The sequence below is a fragment of the Pelobates fuscus genome, chromosome 10, assembly GCF_036172605.1.
Source record: "Pelobates fuscus isolate aPelFus1 chromosome 10, aPelFus1.pri, whole genome shotgun sequence".
Lineage (NCBI taxonomy): Eukaryota > Metazoa > Chordata > Amphibia > Anura > Pelobatidae > Pelobates > Pelobates fuscus.
The window spans coordinates 56,744,146-56,771,457 of NC_086326.1; the positions used below are offsets into that span (position 1 = coordinate 56,744,146).

Genomic DNA, 27,312 nt, shown 5'->3' on the forward strand with positions numbered 1-27,312 from the left:
GCGCATGGATTACATTGTCTTCACTATATGGAATGGGGGTTTGCCAGCCCTAAGTACAGTGCACCTAGGTCTACAAGTGATGAGAGTACGGATCCTCCTTTGTTTGCAATCAGTATTCCTTATCACAAGTCATTGCCCTTCCTATAGCTTTCCTCTATTAAAATTGGATATTCTGTACAGAGTAACAGAGTACAGGGTAACACTCAGCATTTGACTGCATGCCAGCTATACATTGTTTCTGTATACTCTTTGATACAAGATCACACATGGCATTTTAGCTACTAGTCATTAAGTTGACTCATAGGTCTTTTTAAGAATATCAATGGTTACAATACAATTTTACTGTTACATCGTTACCAAAGAAGTTGAACGTGGTTACAGTTAGCTGACGCATGCATTCAATCCCACTTTTTATACTATGATTACTGAGCGCTCTACCATATTTTAAGGGATTATTAGGATAAAGCATTCATAACCTATTATCACTATCTCTTGAGTAATCCTCTATCAACCAATTACAGAGGATACCCCCATGAGAGAAATACCTAGACTATCACTCACTTGATCATTAAATTCCTACTCCAGCTATAAACCATATTGATTAAAGTCCAAATTCTGGTTAACAGAAACATTCAAGATAGAGTCATAAGAGGTTTAGCCAATGGGCTTAGGACAATTTTTTTCTGAATGACGTTCTATATATTTAGGGAGACTTTAAGGGGAATAGGTACATGTAAATATTAAGATTTTTTCATTAATTTCTCGCTAATTTATTCCAGTTGACACCTATTTGTGGAGTTTTACTCCAATAAATAGACATTGTCACTCTTACTTTGAAACTAGGGGTTAAGCCCCAGGAACTACTGGAGAGTCCGCCTAGTGTTTCAGTCCCGGAGTGAGACAGTTACGTACTGTCCCACCCTGGTCACTGTTCCTCAGCTCAGAGTCTAGGGTAAGAAGCGTACCTATGTTTCTTGGCACGTGGTAAAAATTGATTTTTATGATAAACTGTAGATATTTATTTTTGTTTTACTTTGCACCCCAACCCCTTTTTGTAAATTGGTTAGTTAAATCACACGCACATATTAACATTCACATACAGATGCACAGTACGAAGCGTGCAAGGGAGCTTAGAAATCAGTGCAGAAGAATCCCATTAGCAGCCTCGTTGCCCGCTCCAGAACTACATACACCATGCATGGCAGCCTCTCTAAAGCAATTTGCCAGTTGGTAGATGCCTGATATGGTGGGAGGGGGCTGCTCTGTTGAGCCCCTGCCTTCTGTCAGGTGAAGTACACTTCTCCCCCCCCCCCCCCACCCCCAACCCCCACCACAGCCACGTTCCCAACTTAGTACACTGCTGTCCAGGATAGCAAGTAACAAAAAACTGAAAAAAAAAAACCACCAGCAAATAATGTCAATAATTTGTTTAACCTAGCAAAAAGCAAAAAGTTATGCATTTCATTCTAATATATGTTCAAGTTGTATGTATTGTTTTCAGAAGTTTAATGTATTAAAAATTAGGTTTATTTAGTTAATATGTCATAATTAATTTTAAATGAATATGGTTTAGCTCTCGAACATTCATATTTAACTGTAATCTAACAGAATCTGTTCCCCACCCCCAATTATTTTCCAAACTGAAAATTCGTCATCAATCTCGCAAGGTCAGTGGGTAACAGGATGTCATGCTTATATCACATAACATAGAATATAATTACTTTACAAGGCAGCAGTATGCATTACATCGGGTAGTATACTTATAATTAATGTAATCTCTGTGTCAGATTTATTAGACAATAACTCTGAGATGCAGCACTTGGCCCATGTCCAAATATATTTAAGAGCAAGTATCAAATTCTAAATGTAATAAACCTATTTAGAAGGAGGGTCCATTTTATAAAGTGATTTTTCTGAGGCAGGTTGATTAACAGAAGGTTTAAATTATGCATTCTGTACATGTGGTGTTGTATTACATCAGCCTTGGTTAATTGTGCTCTTTTTCCTGTACTCAGCATTGGTTATGACCAAGAGAAAAAGAGAAAAATAAAGAAAGACATATTTAAAAAAAAAAAAAGAAAGAAAAAACTGCAGCACTTCTCAACTTAAAAAAAATAACTATGATTAAGTCATATTATATCAAAATAAACAAATTGTAAATACCCGAGTCACGCACAAGAGTAATCCTTACATGAAGAACAACCTAAAATTTAACTGTTCTCAGGAATATTAATTCTATTACATAGGCAAGTACTCTCAGAAGAAGAAGGTTAACTGCTGCAAACACATCAAAAAAGTTCAACACAGTGGAGCTTTGAGAGCAACCTTTGGTGTTGTTGGTGCAAACCCTAGTGAGACGGGATCAATATAGCAATCATCAAGCTTGGGTGGTAGCCAAAGAAGGGGAACGAAAAGCATAAACCAAGAAAATAAAATAAAGGTTAGCGTAATGAATGGGACACAAAGATTTAAAGCAGGGGTGGGGAACCTTCGGTCCTCCAGGTGTTTTGGACTACATCTCTCATAATGGTCTTACAGCCATAATGCTCGCAAAAGCATCAAGGGAGATGTAGTCCAAATCATCTGGAGGGTCAAAGGTTCCCCACCCCTGATTTAAAGAGAAGATGAAAGAGAAAGAAAAAAACATCTACACAGCAAAGTATTAAGATGGGGAATGAGGAGGGACGATGAACCGCAATCTCCAATGAGATATTTTAAGAAGAGGTTATCAGATCACCTAGAATTACATCAGCTGCAGAGAAAAGAGAAACTCCAGACAACAGAACTGCCTGTGGGTAACGATCGTTAGCCTGTACCTTATCTACCACCAAATGTTCTTCTTATGTTTGTATGCTCTTTTATCTTTTGTTACACTTACTACCTGCAAGACGCATTATTCTTCGACTAAATTAAATTTTAGTTGAATAAGATGTTATTAGTAAATCACCTAAAATTTCTCAGGACAGCTATGCCCCTCATATTCCTAAAATTATAGTGTCCCTGTTTCTTCCTTTGAAATGTTGGGATATATGTAAAGCTACTAATTGAAGAATACATAATTTATTGTGCATAACTATTTACTAGGACGTCAGCAACATAGTTGGACCATATTTTCAAACTGAAGCATGATATTATAAAGAGAAGGATATGTGCTAAGATCAATGCAAGAATTTTCAGAATAGTGCCATAACAAAGCAATATAGATATATGGCACTGCAATAAAAGCCGTATTTAAACAGGAATGTTAGAAAAACCAATCATATCCTAGCCCAAGAAGAATATTCATGCAAGATGGCAATTGTCTTATTAAAAGGACACTGTAGTTACTATAATCATTTAATCTCTGTGATTTGTTTATGGTGCCTGAAGTCCTCTGGCACTGTCCCTCAATTCAATGTTGAACCATTTTTGTGCTGTTAAACACTAAACTGCTGGGAATTCTTGTTTACCATAATACATGTTAACATAAAAAACTGTTTAACGCTCAATGAAAGGAGAACATCAGACAGTGCCTACAGTGTTTCTTTAAAGTCAAACTATAGGCAACAAAGCAACTTTAGATTTATGAAGCAGTTGTACTGTATAGATCATGCCCCTGCAGTCTCACTGCTCAATTCAATGCCATTTAATAGTTAATTCACTTTTGTTTTAGTTTATGCAGTCCGAGCCACACATCCCCTGTCTGTGACTCCATCAGACTGCATGAACAAAATTGCTTTATTTTCAATCAGATGTTAACTTGCATTAGACGTTTTTATCGCCTGCTCTGTAAATTGAACTTTAATCACATTCAGGAGGCTCCTGCAGGGTCTAGAAGGCTATTAACAAAGCAGCAGATGAGCATATGATTAGCTCAGACTGTTGCAGTAAAGCTCAGAGACACTAAGCTTGTTTTAGCCTACTAAAACGCTTTATTCTTACACCAAAAAGCAATAAAAAGTCACTCACAAGAATGGTGAAGAAGTCCAGATGCCAGGGACCTGTAAAAGTTTCCTGTACCGAGGATATATGAGATATAAGAGATCTTCTGCTCTGACCTGCCAAGGTCCCTGAAGCCTTCCCGCCAAAAGAAAATGTCGATTCATTTTCGGCCTCCTCTGAGAAACAGGCACTAGACACGCTGGACGAGATTCTAACTACAGGTGAACTGCACCTCTCATCCTCTGATGAGGACAATGAGCTGTCTTCCACCCTTCACTAAAGAGGACATTATAGGTCTCTTTCGCACCATTCAACAGCTTTTTGCAGTTGTCCTCGCCAAAGTGAGAGGAGATTCATACTGTGGAAGGCTGTGTCTAGGCGGTGGAGGAAGATAAGCAAGACCTTACTTCATGTTACACTGCATTAGAGGCCACATCGGCAGAGCTTACTCAATCAAGGCCTAGAAGACATGGAAGGCAGGCACAGACACCAGAATGTAAAAATAAGGGGCGTCCCTCAGGACATCATCCCTGCAGAACTGCCGTACTACATAAGAAGATTGTAGAACACCATACATACACACCTCTAAGCAGGTCAAACAGACCATGGTAGATGGCTGGTAGGCTGATAGACTTGGTTATTGGTCACATGGTCACACACCAACTGCAAGGTATCACAGAGGCCCATAGCAGGGGTTACCAACCCCCAGGTCGCGGACCAGCGCCGTTCCTCAAGACTTTATTGCCGGTCCGCGAAAGCTTTCTCCCGACTATACAGGTGATACTCGAAAAATTTGAATATCTGCAAAAGTTAATTTATTTCAGTAATGCAACATAAAAGGGGATACTCATATATGAGATAGACGCATTACATGCAAAGCAAGATAGTTCAAGACGTGATTTGTCATAAGTGCGATGATTATGGCTTACAGCTCATGAAAACCCTAAATCCACAATCTCAGTAAATTAGAATATTGTAAAAATGTGCAATATTCTAGGCTCACAGTATCCCACTATAATCAGCTATGTAAGCCATAACACCTGCAGAGGGTTTCTGAGCCCTCTAAATAGTCTCTCAGTCTGGTTCAGTAGGGATCATAATCATGGTGAAAACTGCTGACCTGACAGTTGTGCAGAAAACCATAATTGACACCCTCCATAAGGAGGGAACGCCTCAAAAGGTAATTGCAAAGGAAGTTGGATGTTCCCAAAGTGCTGTATCAAAGCACATTAATAGAAAGTTATGTGGAAGGGAAAAATGTGGAAGAAAAAGGTGCACAAGCAGCAGGAATGACCGCAGCCTGGAGAGGATTGTCAGTAAAAGGCAATTCAAAAGTGTTGGGGACTTTCACAAGGAGTGGACTGAGGCTGGAGTCAGTACATCAAGAGCCACCAGACACAGATGGATCCTGGACATGGGCTTCATGTCGTATTCCTCTTGTCAAGTCGCTCCTGAACAACAAACAACGTCAGAAGCGTCTTACCTGGGCTAAAGAAAAACAGACCTGGTCTGTTGCTTAGTGGTCCAAAGTCCTCTTTTCTGATAAGAGCAACTTTTGCATCTTATTTGAAAACCAAGAACCCAGAGTCTGGAGGAAGAATGGAGAGGCACACACTGCAAGATGCTTGAAGTCCAGTGTGAGGTTTCCACAGTCTGTGTTAATTTGGGGAGCCATATCATCTGCTGGTGTTGGTCCATTGTGCTTCATTAAGTCCAGGGTCAACGCAGCCGTCTACCAGGAGATTTTGGAGCACTTCATGCTTCCTTCCGCAGACAAACTGTATGGGGATGCTGACTTTCCAGCAGGACTTGGCACCTGCCAACACTGCCAAAATCACCAAAGCCTGGTTCAATGACCGTGAGATTACTGTGCTTGATTGGCCAGCAAACTCGCCTGACCTGAACCCCATAGAGAATCTATGGGGCATTGCCAAGAGAAAGATGAGAGACATGAGACCGAACAATGCTGAAGGCTGCTATTGAAGCATCCTGGTCTTCCATGACACCTCAGCAGTGCCACAGGTTGATAGCTTCCATGCCACGCCGCATTGAGGCAATAATTGCTGCAAAAGGGGCCCAAACCAAGTTCTGAGTTCATATGCATGCTTATACTTTTCAGAGGTCCGATATTGTTCTATGTACACTCCTTGTTTTATTGATTGCATGTAATATTCTAATTTACTGAGATTGTGGATTTGGGGTTTTCATGAGCTGTAAGCCATAATCATCGCACTTATGACAAATCACGGTTTGAACTATCTTGCTTTGCATGTAATGCGTCTATCTCATATATTAGTTTCCCCTTTTATGTTGCATTACTGAAATAAATGAACTTTTGCACGATATTCAAATTTTTTGAGTATCACCTGTACTGTCGGGTGAAAGCTTTTGCGAACCAGCAATAAATTGCCGCAAGATATTTCCCCGGTGCTATGATCTTATGATCATATCACCGGGAAATGTGCCTCCCTCTCCCCTGCCGGCTCTGAAGGACCAGAGGGGAGATCAGAGATCTCCCTCTCCAGCCGGCTCGCAGTGTACTGCTGGGAGCCGGCAGGGGAGGGGGGGAGGGAGGGAGAGAGGACCCAGGGGAGCTCTAACCTGCAGCTCCGCTGGGTTCACCTCTCGCGAGCTCAGAGCGTTGCTGCTGTTACCACAGGAAGGTTTAGGAAGGTTGTGTAAGTAACATGCAGGGAGATGTGACTAATCCTACATGAACAAAGTGATTTAAAACCTAAATGGCAGAGAATTCAGCAGTGAGACTGCAGGGGCATGATATATACACCAAAACTGCTTCATTAAGCTAAAGGTGTTTTGGTGACTATAGTGTCCCTTTAATATTAAGAAGTTGTAGCACTCTACCTAAAGATTTGCCAAGTGCTGAGAATTTCCCTAATCTAAAATAAATTTTATATTGGGGTATGTTTAGCTTCAACGCCTGAAAAATATGGTCTTTTCTGAATAACGGACGTCTGAAGTTATCAAGATTATTCAGAAATATAAGGAATATGCAGTACCTGATTTTCAAGTAGTCAATGATATCTTTAGCTTGTTCAACAGTGAAGAAATGAAGGCTTCCTTTTCTAGTAAGGTGACTTTTTCCTATGCCTGTCATGGTTCTTGACAGTTCTATTAAGTTCTCTTCAAGTTTCACATGCCGTGCTGAAATGAGAAGAAAAGGTGATTCTAAAATATAACTTAGACTAGCTTTACCACTGATCATTTCATGATGGAAATGAATAAAACCAACTCTTAGAAAGACAAAATATGTGTTATACAAGCGGAACAGTGATTCCATATTTCCATATTGAAAGAAAATATGTCAAAAATATTCAATAACTGTGAATTACATTTTAATTGAAAGATAAAAACTAAAATTATGTAGTGCACATATGGTGCAGTTATTACAATGTCAGTTTATTTATTGTGAATGTAAAAAATAGATATATTGAAATATATATTTGCATTTTGACCACATTAGCTCCACATGTTCCAAAGTAGTATGTGTTTCTATACTATTGTTTAAGAAGCTTTAAGTCTTATTGCAAAACAAGCAATCATCCTCATTGCTAGACAGCAATATTTCCATACAATGTTTCTGTAATATTTCTGAATTTGTACAACATTTTACTAAGTTAAGTATATTTGAACAGAATCCACACACAAACTGCTGATTTGTCTAACTTTCTGTGCAAGCTATGCATAAAATGTTTCAAATAAATATAGCTTGTATTTCTTGTCTACAAGAGGGCCATCTCTTAGAATATACACATGCATTTTGCTTCACCGTATTTAAATCTTTAATTTTTTTCTTAAACTTAAGTATAGTATTCTCTAGAAAAACTGCAAATTGTCTAGATATTTAAGAAAAGTTCTTCCAAAATACAGGAAATTATATTTTTCAAGAATGGCATATACCGTAATTGCTTTTTCAGGGCATTTGTAAAATGACCCTAATGTTTTTCTATACAAACTCCAAATGGTGCCTTTGAATAGGTCATACCTTTTTAGTTTAAACATTTTTATCAAGGCTGTAATCAATGAGTGCAAAATATTCAACAAAACAATACATCGTATTGGATATTACAGTGGATATACAATAAAAAAAAAAATCTGAAATATCCCCAACCCCTGAATTCTTGCTCTTAAGATAAACACAGATTCTTATACAATAGGTGTTTGTCACCTCATGATTCTATGAAGGTACTCATTCTTTTTACAGTATACTTGATTTGTTCAGCCCTTATAGCTCTATGGCTGACTAAAGTAACCTCTATTTTCTACAATTTCAGCCATTCAAAATTCAGCCGAAAGTACTGCCTGAATGACTTTTCATGCAGGGCTAGAGTTCCCAATAGGTAGAGTAGGTACATGTCCTTTTGTGGGCTGCCTGTTTTCAGGACTAGTAATGTGCCTTTTTTAGAGCTTAATTAGGCTAGTGGAGAGATAAATACCAGGAGCCATGGCCAGTTTCATAAGTAGTCCAGTCAACCTCCTATACTTGATCACAGAAAGCTGCAGAGACTGTTATAGAATGTATAATACTCAGTTCTGCCCCAGCTTCCCCAGTGTCTGTGCGTGAGGCTGGACAGTAATGGAAGGGAAAACTTCCCATTTGTCCAATAACAGTCTTTCAAACAGGAAAATACTTGCAAGAGGAGCAGGGACAGGAAACTCAGTGATGCAAACTGTATATCATCCACTGCAGCTCAACAATCAATCATAGCAGGCTGACAGAACTACAGAAAACATACATGGGGAAGAGCTAAATTTAACCCTTCCCAAAGCCTAAATAAAAAAAACATTTCCTTAGTCACAAATTCTCAAAATCTAAACCTGAAAATAAAACTCTAAAAACTAAACACCCAATATACCCCAATACTCAATCTTATACAACTATATTGCTAAACCTAAAGGGAAACTCCAGTGCCAGGAAAACAATATGTTGTTTTCCTGGCACTGCAAGTCCCCTCTCCCTCCAACCTCCCAATCCCCGGTTGCTGAAGGGGTGAAAACCCCTTCAGTCACTTACCAGAGGCAGCGACCTGTCCCACGTCGCTGCTTCTTCCTCCGCCGCCGCTCCTCCTCTGCATTACGTCGGCCGGTGAGTGAGACTGATCCCGCCCGCTGGCCGGGGAGACCTAATGCGCATGCGCGGCAATGCCGAGCATGCACATTAGAGCTCCCCATAGGAAAGCATTGAAAATGCTTTTCAATGCTTTCCTATGGGGAATTGAGCGACGCTGGAGGTCCTCACACAGCGTGAGGATGTCCAGCGACACTCTAGCACAGAAAATCTGTGCTAGAGACACAGAAGTGCCCTGTAGTTGCGGTCTAGTAGACAGCCACTAGAGGTGGAGTTTACCCTGCAAGGTAATTATTGCAGTTTATAAAAAACTGCAATAATTACACTTGCAGGGTTAAGGGTAGTGGGTGTTGGCACCCAGACCACTCCAATGGGTAGAAGTGGTCTGGGTGCCTGGAGTGTCCCTCTAATTCTAAACATCCCCTGTAACCAAATACTAAATTGAACCCCACTCTAGTCTAGTCTAAAATTCAGTTAAAGCATATGGAAATATGCATTAACTTATTTTTATGCCTTCAATGTCCATTGAATAAATTAACTAACCTCACTTTATCTGCATTTTTCTATATATAGGAATTTTCCTATATATTTTCCGATATATATTATAGTTATAGTTATATATATTCCTAGAGGCATGTAATATGTAAATCTCGCCCTGCTCCATGTGGAGTCAGAAAAATCTGCCTGTTATTCATCAATTGTGCTCTTTGAAGGCCAAAACAAAAATCAATATCAGACCAAATAAAAAACAAACATACATATATTTTATTAAGTATATTAAGTATTAAATATTTTTTAGTTAATAATGAGTACATGTTTAAGTTAAAGAAATAAAGAAACAGATTACTTGCAGAACAGGTGACACAAGTTCTGAATAATTTATTAACGAATGTTGTGTAGTAATCCTGTAGCTAATTTTAGCTTCAATTGGAAAAATATTGGAGGTATAAGATTGTGCTTATAAGGTTGTGCTCTGTTTTATACCACACAGTGTACTTGGTTTACAGCAGAAGGAAGTTCTTGGACTGTGGGGGTGGAAAATTGTTATCTAGAACTCTTGGTCCAACTCAAACACAGCAACCTCAAATACAAGGCCAAGCCAACATTTGTTATCATACGCACAACATATGTAATCTCAATTTTTTATTTGTTGTATAACGGGCAGTTAATTGGTGATAGGCACTATTTTGAAGTCTGTGGAATGGGATGTCTGATGAACTTGAAGACTAAAATGGTCTACTGTGGAATAATCCAGTTTGCTGAACTGCAATGGATGTTTCAAACGGTTGAAGCAATTTCTAACATTCCTCTCACCTTCCTCTTCTGGCCTCAACAGAAAAAGGTAATTTTTTTATATATATAATCAGCAAACCTCATATATTTCTGAAAAGAGTTACAATGTTATTTGTTACAGTATTTAACAAGATTTTATGCTTAATGTTACTTAATCATAAATGGTGATAAACCATCTGTATCGATTCATTATAATTCAGCATAATTTCACAATATTTTAAGACCTTCCACTTGGAGCAACAGAGCAAACATTGTTTTACTTAAAATAGTATACAATGAGTTAACTACTTCAAAATTTTAGGGATTTTTAAATCTGGTCCAATAATGACTTTTTTGGCTCTGAAGAAATGTCACTAATCCAGAATGTTCACAATCACTTAGACAATCTGTTACTAGCTTGATAACTGTCAGGGTATCTTCCTCACACCAGCATTAGTTTCTTGCTAGATGCAAAGCTGTTCACCATTTCAGCATCAAGAATGATGAGGAACATTCCTTTTGGCCCCATACTGATGATATAAGATGCTAGACGGCCTATATATACTTTAAGAAATTAGTGCCCTGTCGTGGTCACTTTTAGCCCAATAGTGCATTATTATGTGTCATTTACTATTCTGATTTCTAACATTGGCTTGTATATTAACTAATATGATCTCTCCTATCATGACCTTGGCTTGCTTACTCATCCTTTGGGTACTATGTACTCCTTTGACTTCAGTTTGTTATTTGACCATTCTTGATCTGTCTTATATGTTAAAGGAATACTATAGCGTTAGGAATACAAATCTGTAATCATAATGCTATAGTGTCCCTGTTGCTACTCCATCCCCCTTGTTTTCCCAACTACTTGCAGTATAAGAGTAATAAAATCAAGTTTTATTTAACTTTTTTTTTAGTACCGAGGCATCCTCAGCACCACTTACTTCTCCGACTCCCACAACGTGACGGAGGAGGCATGACCTCCTCTGCCGATGTCCAATCCAATTCTCCTCATAGAGAAGCATGTTAGGGGACCTAACATGCATGCGCTGCAATCACATTTAAAATCTCCCATAGAAAAGCATTGAATCAATCATGTGGCCAAGTTTTGGCTTACCTGGGCTGCATTGAGTGAAGAGGAATTGTCTTGGGCCACACATCAAATATATAATGTAGTTAATGTATATAAGTAATAAAACTTTAAAAGCCCTTTTCTTAATTTTAATATTTCAATTGTTTCATAGAGAACTCACTTATTTGTTATCCTTATGTGGGATTGCCATATTTGAGGATACCAAACTAGGTAGCTATCTAATAAACACGCACATGTATACACACATGCACACATAACCACAGATATACACACAGACACACACACAATCACAGATACACTCACATATACATAATCACATACACATACACACAATCACAGACCCACACATACATACAATCACAGACATATACACACAGTCACATACATACACACATAAACACGCAATCACAGACCCAGACACACACTATCACAGACCTAAACACAAAGATATACATACACACACACACACACACACACACACAGAATCACAGACCCATACAGACCTATACACCCACCCACATACATACACTTAAACATATAATCATCAATATACACACACAATCACAGACATACAAACACCCACATAATAACAGATATACACACAGACATACACACAAAATCAGAGACCCACACACAAACACACAACCACAGACCTATACACACAATCACATACATACACACACAATCACAGACCCACACATAATTACTTATATATACACACACACACATAAAATCATAATCACATTCATACACACATTTAGTAATTAAGAGGTCCACCCAGCCCCTCTACCTTGCTCTGGAGAGGGCTGGAGTGGATCTTCTCCCTGGTGGCCAGTGTTTGGTTCTGGGATCTCTGTGCTCTTTCTGCACAGGTCCCTTGTGTGGCCTGTAGTGATGCCGATGCTGGGATGACATCATATTCCAGTTTCCGGCTCACTGCAGGTCGCGAGGGAGCTGTGCAGGGAGAGCACAGTAAGTAATTGGCCCCTGCCTCCCTCACCACCTAGATGGCAACTGGGCCGCATTACAAGCGTCTCAGGGCTGCATGTGGCCCGTCTACGGAACACACCTGTTTTATTTTGTCAGTGCCACGGAAGCGCCTCCGAACACACTCTGTCAGTGCCACGGAAGTGCCTCTACTGAAAAAAAAACTGCAATGTTTTACATTGCAGGGTTAGGAGGATAGGGTCACTGCAACCAGACCACTTAATTGAGATTAAAAGGTCTAGGTGACTCTAACATTCCACAAGCCTGGCCCACTCTAAGAACCAGTAATACTGGCCATTCTCTATAACATCTTAGGTTTTCGTGTTGGGGACTTTGACTGTAAACAAGGATATTAATGTCAGGAAGATACACTTATACATACAGAACTACCATTTGCTTTTGTTTGTCTGTTTTGTCCATCGATCATTTACTTACTTTCAAGATTGACCATTAGATTATGTAGTAACTCCATGAACCCTGCTAGCTGCTGGGATGTAAAATTTCTCTCTTTTCCCCACCAGAATCCAGATACATAATAGTCCACTAGTACAGATTCCTTCAGATTTGTTTGGCACTCACTAAAGTTAAGGATCTCTTCCATTTTGCTGTGAATAAGAAATGTGAGGTTGGACAATTAATCTGTGAATACGCATAGGCATGCACTGAGCGTATTCTCATATCTCTTGCTTCCAAAAGATATTTGTGCTTCCAAAAGTGTTTAGTAACAAAAAATTCAAAATCAATAGAAACATAAATTGCAGTTTTTCTTGCTAAAGAGCTTACTACATCTGGCAACGGAAGCATACCAACATAAAGAAAAATAACTTTTTGATCTACACATATACTGCCCACTTGGATATGCAGTACTTTAACTGTGACTTTGTCATGCTTCCTCCTTTAAAGCACCACAATAAATATACATTGAGACTTAAAGACATACTATAGTCACCAAAACAACTTTAGCTTTATGAAGCAGTTTTGGTGTATAAAGCATACTCTGCAGTCTTACTGCTCAAATCTATGCCATTTAGGAGTTAGATCACACTGTTTATGCAGCCCTAGTCACATTCCCCTGCTTTCCTGAACACTTAAAGTGAGATCTAATCTTTACGCTTCCTTTGTGCAAGTTTTGTTTAATGTAGAATGACTTATCTCCTACACTGTTAATAGCTTGCTAGACCTTGCAGGAGCCTTCTGTATGTTTATAGTGTAGGAGATACTGACTTCTAAAGTAAGTTAACATCTGATTGAAAATGAAACAATTTTTTCATGCAGACTGTGTCACTCACAGCCAGGGTAGGTGTGGCTAGAGCTGAATGGACAGAAACACATGTGATTTAACTCCTAAATGGTAGATAATTGAGCAGTGAGATTTAAGAGCCATGATCTATACACCATAACTGCTTTAGTAAGCTAAAGATGTTTTGGTGACTATAGTGTTCTTTTAAAGAGACACTATAGCTACTATATCTGCTTTATCTCATCACAAGTTACTGTACATTTTAGTTAAATTATGTCACATCCCCAAATATGCAGTTTTTGATTCATCTTGATTTTATTACTTAATTAAAAAATTCTAACATATTCTGCACGGTATTAACAAAGAGAAATAAACAAGAAAAATGTACAAGACATTATGCTTGTAATGGTTACCAAATTCTTCTAAATGTTCCTATAAAGCAATAATATTTAACACTACTGAGGTTTAAATAAAATCAGCCACAAACAATACAAAATCAGAAAGATGTATGATTTTCCATGCAGGGAGTGTTAGAACAACAACAAAAAAAAAATGGTTTTATAGCAGACAAAATGCATTACCATGTATATTTTATAAACCATCGTTTTTATATTATTATGCAGAACATCAAGATCTCCGAGGGAAATATTTCAGAACTTCCTACAGATGTTAACATTTTCCCGCTACAAGAAAATACATGTTATTGAAGGGTTATTGCATTATCATGCATGACGACCTATTAAGTCAGTTTGTGTTAGAATCTTGACACATAACAGCATCATTTGTACCATCTACGTCTTGTACAACGCAGGTGAACAAACAGCCAAAAAAAAAGTGTAACATATGCCATGATAAATTGTTCATTTATAATTTGCTTAGGCACAGCATAATGCAGAATTTCTAAATATAGCATAAACAGATACATCATCATGAAAATCTTAATGCAGATGTTTCTTGTGTAAACAGCAATAGATATACAACACGAACAATCACTTTTTCTACAGTAATTCATACTGTTAAAATAGCTAATCATTTTACAAGCAATTCTGATTTTGTAAATCAATGACATAAATAAATCTATGAAAAGAATAAGTATGTATCCCTATTTCTGTGGGTGTAAACATGTAGTGAACAATTTGTGTTAAAAAAAAAAAGAAAAAATTACAAATAGCAGCACAGCTCACTGTAGTGGTTATGGTGACAAGAGTCACCTGGTGTTGTACCATGATTAATTGCCAAATCATTTTTGAAAGGGTTGACACTTTCCTGGAGCATATATATACATAAAGTTTGGATACAGCTGAATATCCATAAAACGTATACAATACATAGCATGAAGTGTTAAAATCAACAATAAATGCAAACAGCAGCCTAATCCCTCCCGCCAACATCCTTTTATAGGGCGTCACTGAGTAAGCTCTATATCAGGGATAGGCAACCTTCAGCACCCCAGATGTTGTGAACTACATCTCCCTTGACGCTTTGCCAGCATTATGGCTGTAAGAGCATTATGGGGGATGTAGTCCAAAACATCTGGAGTGCCGAAGGTTGCCTATCCCTGTTCTATATAAACGAAACAAGTTATACTTGTTTTTGTTTTATTTGTTTGTTGGTTTTATTCAGACTTGTTTTAATTATAGACGTTTTTTTGCCAATAAATTAATTTACGGCTTACGTTCCAGAATGAGGTGACTCCAAGAAAGGAGAAAGCTGTCGGTCCCCATCACCATCAGGGAGGCACCTTTGAGGCGATTGTAAACATCACTATAGTGAGTGCTACCAATAAGAGTATCATATGTTTTGTTTGTAACAATATCACACTAGTCTACACTCAACCTGAACATGTATACATTATAGGGTGCCACTGGGAGTAGGCCCTGCCAAGAATGGGGTACACTGACGTTGTGGCAGCCTTATGCAATGTATGATCATATATTGTAACTAAACCCCCATTCTTTTTCGCCCCAAATTAGGTGTTTTTAAATAAAACTATTACATTCTGTGAGATCTGAAATTGCTATACAATTTATTGTATGTTGTATTAATTGGCTCCAGCAGCACCCTATAATGCATGCATGTTCAGGTGAGTGCAGCCTCTTGGTTTCATATATTTATATTTGGGAGTCCAGGCAAATTCCCGGGTTTTCACCCCTCCCTGTCACAGGTGCCTCATTGCAGGGCCCTTTTTAATCTTGCACTGCAGAGAGTCCCAGGAGGAAGGATTTCCCAAGTAAGTGGATTAATCTCATAAGAGCAGGCATTTTGCTGTTCGAGTAGGACCTGCCAAGAATGGGGTACACTGACATTGTGGCAGGCTTATGCAATATATGATCATATAATGTAACTAAACCTCCATTATTTTTTGCATAGGTGAGGTGTTTTTCAACGAAGCTATTACATTCTGTGAGACTTGAAATTACTGTTTAGTGAATAAGCGAGTGCGCTGGATTTTGTATGTTGTATTAATTGGCTCCAGCAGCACCCTATAATGTATGCATATTCAGGTGAGTGTATTAAAAAAAACAAAAAAGAGGGTGCACTCATAGGTCTCCAAATCAAGTGTTTAGTGTTTAATATGGTATTATCAAAACAATATCATCTGTGTGAAAAAAATCGTTTTGACCCAGTCGATCCAAGGTCCTTGATAAAGATCCAAATATTTTGATACTATCATTTTAAACACTAAACGCTGGAGTTGAAGGCACATTCTTTTTTGTTTATTTTATATTTCCAACGCGGGTTTGCAACAAGGCAAGATTATTTGCTTTATTAGGTTGTGGTGTGTAATGTCTATTTTTGTGGGTGTGTTATATATGTGTATGTGCATTCTGGATTGATTGCAAGTGGCTGCCAGCTGGAAAGCAACCCTGTGAAGTTGATTTTATTTATATTTCTATATTTTCACATTGCATTAACGGATGATCTCAGGTGGTTATATACAAACGAGGTCTGTCCAGAAAGTATCCAGCCATGTAACATGAAAAATAGTGACATTTATTGAAGAAGACACGATACAAGAAACATTGTAAATATCCCCATCAAAGTAGGCACCTTGGGACCTCATACAGTACTCCCAGTGTCTTTTACAATGTTCAAAACACTCTGCAAAACCCTTTGTTGATGCCGTCATATGCTGCTTTGTCATATTTACCTGAATCTTATCGATTGTCTGAAATCTCTTCCCTTTCGAAAGTTATTTTAGTTTTGGGAAAAGCCAGACGTGGCAGGGCACCAAATCTTTTAACAGATACTCAACCACTTTTATTTGTGCTGCACTTACTGCATTGTCACTCAAAGCCTTCTGAATAATCCAAATAGTTTCCATGGAGGGATGTTCAAGCAGAACGCAAAGTTTGATGCAGATTCGTTGCTCTACGTCTAGCGCCCCCACTAACTAGTAGAGTGAAGTCATCATTGTTCACGCATGCACATTCCAGTCCACTTTCCCTGGCTGCCAGGTTACATTGATATTGCGCAAACCGTTCACATTATATTAACAATGGATGGACTGTTTCCAGACAGACCTCATATATTCTTTCCTGGAGCAACCTAGGAGCCTACTCTGCTTCCAGTCATCACAGTGCAGCTAAAGTGGTAGTTCTCATTCAACTTTAACCTTGTTAATTTTGTGCAGTTTTTCAATGCATTAATTGGCTGAAAACATCAGAACCTACAGCACCAATCATCCATAGCCAGTTTAAGGGTGGGCATTGTGAAGGCTCTTGTCCACATAAATATAATTTATTTTAAGATAAGAATTGTTGATCTGCCCACCTTCCAAACAGAGTTATCAGGTATGGATATATGTTTTTAGCTATTTTTATGCTTCTATTCGTTCTTCTATGCCTACAACCTATTCCCGTTCCTCTTCTTGTCTATTGCTCTTCAATGCTTTTCTTGTTTAACTATCCAATCCTACCTAAACATTCCTCATCCTATCTCCTTATTTCCTTCCCTTTAATCCTACTTCCCAATTATTATTTGACCATCTCACTATTCAGCTCCTATCCTTGCCTGAAAACTGGCACATGATGCTATAATATCAACCTTATGATTGATGATACTCTCCTGCCCTTAACTAACTCTCATGTCTCACTTCCTAATTTGTATGCTATATTGAACCGTTCTAAGTGTTCTGGCCTAAATGTAGGAATTAATCATGACATGATTACAAAACTAATGGAGTCGTTCAGATTTAGGATCTGTGTCCACACCATGGGCTAACTAGGGAACAAGCTCATTCAAGCAGAAAAGATCTATATTCAATACATTACCTTTCTGTTTATGCATCATTCAAAGGATTGCTAAAAACTTGGAAACACTCTGATATATTTTGTTGTTGGGCCTTTTTTATGCTTTCAAAATGGTGCTATTGCCTATTATACTGTATTTGTTTAAATTCCTACCAGTAGCTTTGGTTCTGGATGATATTGTTGATCTGCAGAAACAAAATCCTGCATTTTATTTGGGAATACAAACAACTTTGCCTGGCTTTAAAGGTAATAGCTTTAAACTGAGAGATAGTATTGTGGCCCAAATGTTGTTATTATACTATTGAGCTTCCCAGGTGTCATAATTGCTAAATCAAAATTCCACTCAGGGGAAAAACTGGTTTGGGGTAATTATAGGTGAATGTTGACCTATAGGTAAAATTATGAGGACACAACCTCATGGAGGTAATGCCGAGGATTTTTGTTGATGGCTGTGTCAAGAAATCAAAAAGGAAATAACTTTGAAATCACCACTCTATAGCATCATCTAGATGGTAGTGACTAGTCAGTGGGGATAATACCAGCACTACCCTGGGCTTCTACCCTAATAGCAAGAACTTACAAAATAATAAAGGAGATTATTTAAAAAGACAATCCCCCATCAGAATGTATATACACTGTAATAGGAGGAGACAAAGTAAGTAAAAATGGGCATCAGCTTAAAAGTAACCTAGATATCAATGTCTACAGCAAGCTTTATTAATCACACACCAATTAGAACATTGATACATTTTATCCCTATTGCTGTTACCTATTGCTTCAGAAACAAAAAAAGGATCAGAATTTGCTAATTAATAGCAATCTCTTGATATTAATAGTGGCTAGCACTCTGGTCTACAAAAAAAATATATATCTTAATCTTGCTTGCTGTCCCTGGCTATATAAAGAAGGCAATTAGACTAAATCTCATATCAACTGAAAACCATTAAAAGTCTGCATTCTTCTTAACATCAAGGGGAATTACTCTGTCTAAAGAAATTATATATTACTGAATAGCCACATATGTGTTAGGATGCTGTTTAGTAGATAAAGCCCAACATGCAGAAAAGGCAGTAATTACAATAAGTAATGCAGTACAAATGGGTCAGATGAAGAATATTCAGAAAAGCCAAAGGTCAGGACAGACGACACGGGATCGTAGTCAGGAGTCAAATACCAGGAAGTAAACAGGACTGGCCCTGAAGGTATGAACACAACAGGAGCACAGTATGACTGTGCAAAGAGTCTAGGGTTAGTGGAGTTTAAATAGGGAGAGGAGGTATGTCCACTTAATGTAGCTCCACCTTCATGTACATCCCCTGTGTTGGTCCCCACCTGCTGTCTCGTTAAGAGGGCCTTGCTTCGGCACGCACGCACCTTAAGATCCCCTTTGGTGCTCCATCCCTCTGCCATGAGAAGAAGCAGGCAGTCCCCCCATCTGAGGTGCCGTGCCTGAGAAATGGCACTGCCTGTCCCATGAAGAGCTAAGAGCAGCTGACGTTGGTGGACAGGCTGGTGGTACAGTATGGAGAGCCACGCTCCGGCACAGCATCTCCATGGGGATAGAGGGAGATATGGTGCGCGAGGCGGGAGCCTGACACTATGCTACTTAATACCTCAGTTGCCACTAGGCATATAAAAAAATAAAATAAAGACAGATCAGTTAAGCTACTTATCAAGGAAGAAATGTTACAAGCTAAATTCTGTAGTCGCTTCACAACCACTAAACTATATCCCAAGAACACATCCTCAGCCCACACCTAAAGTGATAATCGTGAGAGAAATAAAATGAATAACTAAAAAAAACAACATGCCTTTCGGTGCTACATAGCACCTTCATCAGGGTAAAATGTGCCAGAAATCACTTTCTGGATTCTGATTCCTCCCATGACAATTGTGTCCAATCAGATGTCATCTCCGTCTTTTCACCCATTCAACCAAGTGGTGCAAAGCAGACACCCCCTACAGGCTGTCATTATCGTTAAATGGAGGGATAAGTTCCTATTACTATACTCGAGCTCCGCCTTCACTCAAGCCTAGGTTAGCTATGTTAGTTCCCTGGAGGGACTACCAGCTAATTTTCAATTACACCAACATTAGGCATACCTGGCACACCTACCTATCCAACACAAACTGAGTACTCACCTCTACCATAACAACTCTACCCATAGCCCCCCCGCACCCTTTTAGTCTATCCTGGGTTTGTTATTAGTTCCTCTTCTTTTCTTTTCCCTATTCCAGTCCCTGGTTCCATTTTTTTTTTCTTTTCTTCTCTATATTTTCAAGTTGGGTTAATTCTACCTTTATATAATTTATGCAATACTGGACATCAAGACTTCAGGTACCATGACCACTTTAAAATCACTGAAGTGATCATGGTGCTTGGAGTAACTCTTTAATGGAACCACCCCACAATTGACACCAGTGCACTGCAACCCAAAAACCAAGGACAATGTTTAAGGTAACTTTTATCAATTTTGTAAAAAGTGGTTAAAAAAACACAAAGCCACTTTAAATAAACAAATCTACTGAATAATTCTAACATTATAATAATGGGATGACTGATAATAAATCTTGGAAGCACAGCATGAAAAAGTCCATAAATCATAAATGGAAAGTATTGGCTTACAGCCTCTAAGAAGTATTGTCATTGCTATTTTAACCATATTTGGCAGAATCATTGTCAGCTACCATCAATTTTCTAATTTTTAAATTGCAATATCCCTTCCTTGAGAAGTATCTTAACTGATCGGTCTTTTTTTTTTTTTTACTTTTAGGTCATACTTTTGCATTCGAAAGATAATGCAATAAAATACATGCTACATTAAACAAAAGATAAACTGGTGGAAATATTACAGAACATCAACTGTTTTACGGTTTAATATATTTATGTTAAAGATAATGAAACATGTCGTAAAATATTCACTTTTGTTTAACAGTATGCATTTAACTCATCAATCAATCAGCTCATACTTTATTTTTCATGGATGTGAGTCAAGAGACCCTTTATGTGTATTTATTATTTAAAGTATTATGGGTTGTATTGTGTCTAAACGTCAGAATAAAATTGAGGCTTTGCAATGTTCTAATGTTTGAGCCTGATGAAAAACACCCACGGGATTATTCAGTAAAAACTCAGATTTATAGTGAATTAAGGCCTCGATTCAATATTATCGGCAAAACCCAGTCGACTGTTATTGAATGGTTTCGGTCAATATTTTTGTCTCATTTCGACTAAATTCAAAATCCTACCATAAATGTACGTTATCCACCTGTTTTTGATGACTAAATCTGTTAGCCAGTAAAAGAACACTCAAAGACCTAAAGCACTTCAGCAAGCTAAAGTGCTTTATGTTCGAAGAGAGTGTCCTCTTTTTGTCATTTCCAAAAATTGCAGATTTCCATATAAATTAGTACTTTTATAAATAAACTTTGCTACACTGCACTGGCTGTCAATCAGGCAATCTGTCCTTTTACTTCCTGCTTCTTTAGCTCAGTGAAGCTAAACACATAAGGCAGGCAAATGCTCATTGCACCTGCCTTGCAAGGACTTCTCATCAAGCTGCAATGGGAAGTCTATGATTGGACAGCCACATTCTGGGCTGGGAAAGAAGGGAAGGGCTTACATAGGATGCAGCTTTTGCAAGCTGTTTATAGATATATACCAATGAATAAAATACATAATTAAATGCATGCATGTATTCATTGGTGATATGTCTACTAAATAGTGATTTTTTTTTTCTTCTGGTATTTGGGCAGTAGAATATCTTTTAAAATAAATAATTCAATAAAAAAAGCATATGTTGGCCTAAAATTTGCACTTCTTCATAATTTGCATGCTGTACTTTTACATTGTATTTAAAGCGGCACTGTCATGCCGAACTTACCTTTCTTTAATAAATTCCTCTTCTCTCCCTCTGTCAGGATCTGTTCTTCATTTCTTCCTGTCTGCTCTAGTTTTCTTTAAAACATAAAACAAAGTAGGGACTACTTGTCTTATGGAGGTTTCCTACGCCTGGCCATCTCTGACCAGAGGAGGAGCAAAGTGTGCTTCATTTCGGGTGGTCAGAGAAATTTTCCCACAATTCTAAGCTTTCCTCGCTGTTCCCGCAATGCTTCCTGTCAGTATTCCCGAACGTCCTGTCATTTAGAGAACAGTTTGTTCATTCGTGTTAGGACACAATTCAGGACTTTGTTCGTATTGGAATTTTGTTCTAATGAATGAAACTCCGATCCTATTCGTGCCGCGGCTGCATATTGCAGCCGCTTAGTAGATAACTACCTAATTCCCACAGTATTAGGGAGCTATCTACCAAAAGGCTGAAAGACCTAAATTGGTCTTTCAGCCACATTTACTAATACTAAGTAAAGATTACTTAAGTAAATTCTGCCCCTACGCGCTATACCGCTATGCCTCTGGCTGCTCACTGTTAAAAAAAACAAAAACTCTACTACCCCCCCCCCCCATAAATAACAATAAGGGGTGGGACATCTATTATCCTCCCCCTGGCCCCCACCCCTGAGGGGTGGGTGGGGGCCATAAATAACAATGAGGGGGGACCTATTGTCCTCCCCCCAACCCCCACCCCTGAGCGGCAGGTGGGGGCCATAATTGACAATGCGGGGGCGGACCTATTGTCCTCCCCCGGCCCCCAACCCTGAGTGGTGGGTGGGGGCCATAAAGGAAAATGGGGGGGAGCTATTGTCCTCCCCCCGGCCCCCACCCCTGAGCGGCGGGTGGGGGCCATAAATGATAATGAGGGGGGGAACCTATTGTCCTCCCTCCCCCGGGCCTAACCAGTGAGCATCAGGTGGGGGCCATAAAAGACAATGAGGGGGGGGACCTTTGTCCTCCCCCTGGCCCCCACCCCTGAGCGGTGGGTGGGGGCCATAAATGATAATGATGGGGGGGACCTATTGTCCTCCCTCCCCCGGGCCTAACCAGTGAGCATCAGGTGGGGGCCATAAAAGACAATGAGGGGGGGACCTTTGTCCTCCCCCCTGAGCGGTGGGTGGGGGCTATAAAGGAAAATGGGAGGGGGAGCTATTGTCCCCCCCCCCCGGCCCCCACCTCTGAGCGGCGGGTGGGGGCCATAAATGATAATGAGGGGGGGAACCAATTGTCTTCCCACCCCCGGTCCCAACCCCTGAGCGGCAGGTGAGGGCCATAAAAGACAATGAGGGGGGGACCTTTGTCCTCCCCCATGCCCCCCCCAGAGCGGTGGGTGGGGGCCATAAATGATAATGAGGGGGGCGGATCTATTGTCCTCCCCCTGGCCCCCACCCCTGAGCGGTAGGTGGGGGCCATAAAGGAAAATGGGGGGGGACCTTTTGTCCTCCCTCCCCCGGGCCTAATCAGTGAGCGTCAGGTGGGGGCCATAAAAGACAATGAGGGGGGGACCTTTGTCCTCCCCCCTGCCCCCCCCCCCCCCGAGCGGTGGGTGGGGGCCATAAATAACAATGAGAGGGGACGGGACCTATTGTCCCCGCCCGGCCCCCACCCCTGAGCAGTGGGTGGGGGCCATAAATAACAATGAGGGGGGGACGGGACCTATTGTGTCCCCCCCCCTACCCCTGAGTGGTGGGTGGGGGCCATAAAGGAAAATAAGGGGGAGCTATTGTCCTCCCCCCCCCCAGCCCCCAACCCTGAGTGGTGGGTGGGGGCCATAAATGATAATGCCCCCCTTTCTTGTGCAGTACCACTTGGAAGATGTGATATCAGATTACTTATTCCTGGTACATAAAGAAATCTGCATGAGAATGGACCCCGTGGTAATCACCTTCTTGCAGCCAATGGTACCCAAAGAATTAGATGATTAAAATCAACATAAACTTTAATATTAGCCGGTGACTGGATATCTGGCAGTGTGAGTATATCTGCCAGTGTGTAGTATTACCCGTTTCAGTCTTTATCTGATAACGATTGTAGCAGACCACTGGTAACCTGACTGGTTACCTCCGCTAATTCCTTCACTCAGTCACTCTGGAGCCATTAAAACCATTCCATTCCCCCAGTAACCAGACAAAACATAGTTCTGGGAGTCAACTGATATTATTCAGGTCCACACACGGCTTTCATGCCCAGACCCCTACATGCGGTCTCCAACACACAAATACAGGGTTTTCAATCCCAGGAACCTGTGTGCCTGAGAAATAATTGCGTGAGAAAAACATATTATCAAATTAACTCTCAGGTACAGAAAATCCATACAAAATATATTTGTTCCCCCTGTTTAGTAGTTCATATCTCCCGAACGTCGTTCGCATAGGTGGTCGGAAACAGCGGTCTAATCTTTACCAGTTTTTGTGTGATTGCTTCACGAAAAGAGTTCCAGGCACTTGACCACCAAGTACCGCTGCCCACGTTCGGGAGACAAGATAGCCGCCATTCTTTTGTCGACCACGTGCATTCGGTTATACAAAATGGTGGACCACCCAGGGGCAGCATTCATTAATTACTTCTTGCGGTTTCGCACTTAAGTTGGTAGTGTGAACGTTCTAATGGGGGACAGGGGTGGTCCTCATTCGGGAGATGAATGGATATCGTTTGTATGCAGTACTCCCGAACGGAAAAAGGGTAAAACAGACGAAATGAGGGGAAAAACATGAAATTGGTGGTAACTTCCACCACACACGATTATCCTTTTGTCTGTCAAAATTTTACCGTGTGTCTTTAAATAATTATCTGTGTATTTATCTGTGTGATTGGAATGCATACCCACGGTTTTTCGATCAGTGTGTCTGGAAGTGTGTGTAACTGTGTGTTTAGGGCACCTTGACAGTGAGTTTGTAAGAGCTCCCCTTTCTGATTGCAGCTCTGATAGTTCTTTTTAGTGAAATATTTGACACCTTATAAGAATAACAAAGTTAAAATAAATGTGCATACCTTTGTACTCCATTCACATCTTGCTCTAAAAGAGAACTAACTTGTGTTAGGGAGAGAAATGCGAAGGTCAGAGAATCCTCCTTTTCATTAACAATATCTTCCTGTAGATGTGGTTGAGAGACAAAATTCAAAGTGGTATAAAACATCTTTGAAGTCTTTACATTATATAGTACATATATAGCAAATTAGATAATCAAGAAAAAAAGGACAAACTAACTATATTAATAACATTTTGTCCTGGGATTAAAAACTATCAAAACACTGAAAAACAAAGGTTGGTTTGTACATGTATTTATACCGTATATTGACCCCTTTAATTCCCACCCAATGAACACAGGGCATCGGTTTGAAAAGAAAAAACAACAACAACAAAAAAACACAAAAGTAAAAAGAAAACACAACTGTTAGTAGAAGGAAACTGACTGGTCAATCCTAAATTAGTAAGGTTTCTTAAAATAATCTCATTACCAGAAAGAGTCTTACTAGTGTCTTACCATCTAAACTCATACCATGTGTGGGTTTTACCTTTAAAACATTTGCCCTCTACGAGACCACAGAAGAAGGCAGTGGACATAGGAATTCTTACCCCTGAATATGTTGAACAACTGTGGTACGCTTTCTTAGATTAGCAGGAGCTGGGAGATTTGCCTATTTTAATTTAATCCTCTGCCACCCACTATACAATTTATTGAATTGATAGCACTATTACCAAAAACAGTGAATGTTATAATGTGACTTTTTTTTTTTCTTGTCATATTTTGGGGATCACCTGAAAATGAATTCCTGAGCTAAATGTCCCCATATTTACAATTCATGGTTTGTTTGTTTTTTAACTTGTTTTGCTTTTTTTTTTTCCTTTCTCTTATCTAAGAAACAAAAAACAAGTAATTCCATTCATCTCACATACATGGGATCAAACTAGAAAATGTGTAACCCATTCAACCACAGCAGTCTTCCTACAACCACAGTAAAAACAATAATAAAAATACATTTCTCTCTGCAAATACATTTTAAAAAATGACCATCACAGAGTTTCTACTTTTTATTATTATTATTATTTAGTTTTGTGCAAAATATGTCGATCTTCTGTAATATGCATTCTTACTGTAAACTGTGAATTTCCTGTCTAAACCTGCATAACACGAACAAAGCCCTAATACAGACTCTTCAGCAACTCTCTGCACATTTTATCATTACCAAGCACACCACAAACGCTGAATTATATCTACATTTCACACCACACACTGTGGGTGGAATTCATTATAATCTTGCACAAATAATAACCTATATAATTGTTGTAAGGCAGTTACCTGCACACCACTTTCACTAGCCGCCATGTTGCTGGAACGCAAGCTTGGAGTCGCCATGGTAACCAAACGACACGTGACCGATCATGTGATCAGCGCAGCCAGCTCTTTTTGGATGGTGGTAACTTGCTGGTGTTAGGTCCAACCTGCTTAAAGTACGTTCATGTTTAGTGGAGGCAGATTTGCTGTCCTTCTAATGCACAGTGCCTTGAATATAAAAGTTTGTTGTTTTGGCTAGGGAAGAGGGAGTATTTTGCTTTTGACAATTTTTTTTTTGGTTTAAAATACATAGTTATGCGTTATGATGCACTGTAATTCAACAAGTCATACAACAGAGCACAAACACGGATTACTGATGTGTAACTGATATATTTATTGGTGGTTGTCCCATTGCATGTAAAGTGTAAAAGTATTTATGTCTATTAACAAAAAAAGAAAAGTTTGAAATGGCCATCTTATTTATAAAAATGCTACTAAGATTCTTGGCTACAAAGTTGTTGGAAATACAATATGGCCATTTATAATATATTACAATAATGCCTCTGAAAGTTGTAGTCAGAGGATTGTTATATTTATTTTTATGTAAATAATTACAAATTATAAATATTTACAAACACACATTCTCTCTGTCTCACTGCTATGGGGCTTTACCCCCTTAAAGACACATGACATGTGTGACATGTCATGATTCCCTTTTATTCCAGAAGTTTGGTCCTTAAGGGGTTAAGGGCTAAAATCTGAGCATGACAGAAATATTGAAGGGTTACTCCAATTACCATGACCATTTCTGCTTTTAGAAGTGTTCATGGTGGTAAGAATCTGCATGTGCATAATTTCCGATTAAAACTGTGCACATGCTGAGATATCTTCACTTTTGTTCAGGGGGCTAGTTGCAATCCACATCACAGGTGACTTAGATAGCACCGAACTCTAGAGCTCTGGGCTGCCTAATGTCAATTCTGTGCAAAAAAGATATGTCGTCAGCGTGAATTGCATGCAACACACATTATCAGCGTGCCTGCAAGAGGACGCTTCAATGTACTTTCCCTTCCTTATTTCAGTTCTTTCTGTGAGCTCCCTGAAGTGGTTAAATCTTATGTTTTTGCTTGTTATATCCCCTCCCTTGTCCACCCCAACTCACTTCCTCCCTCCCCTATCCTTCCTCAGAGTGTGCGCATGAGAAGCATCACTATAAAAAAAAAATTGAGAGAGAGTTACATTTAATATAATAACGCCAATTAAATTTATAATTGGCATCTCTAATTTTTAC

The 27,312-nt window shown here is 39.3% G+C and overlaps 1 protein-coding gene across 1 annotated transcript in view; it reads right to left on the reverse strand.

Moving 5' to 3' along the window:
- CABCOCO1 (ciliary associated calcium binding coiled-coil 1) overlaps positions 1-26,073 on the reverse strand; it is a 70,705-nt gene extending 44,632 nt beyond the window's left edge. Inside the window, exons 1-4 of the mRNA XM_063433602.1 lie at positions 26,046-26,073; positions 24,736-24,836; positions 12,795-12,964; positions 6,939-7,083 (exon numbers count right to left, since the gene is read on the reverse strand). Of these exons, the coding sequence (XP_063289672.1) occupies positions 6,939-7,083; positions 12,795-12,964; positions 24,736-24,836; positions 26,046-26,072 (443 nt within the window). The 5' untranslated portion in view covers position 26,073. The remainder of the gene's footprint in view (positions 1-6,938; positions 7,084-12,794; positions 12,965-24,735; positions 24,837-26,045) is intronic.
- Between the last annotated feature and the right edge of the window lie 1,239 nt (positions 26,074-27,312).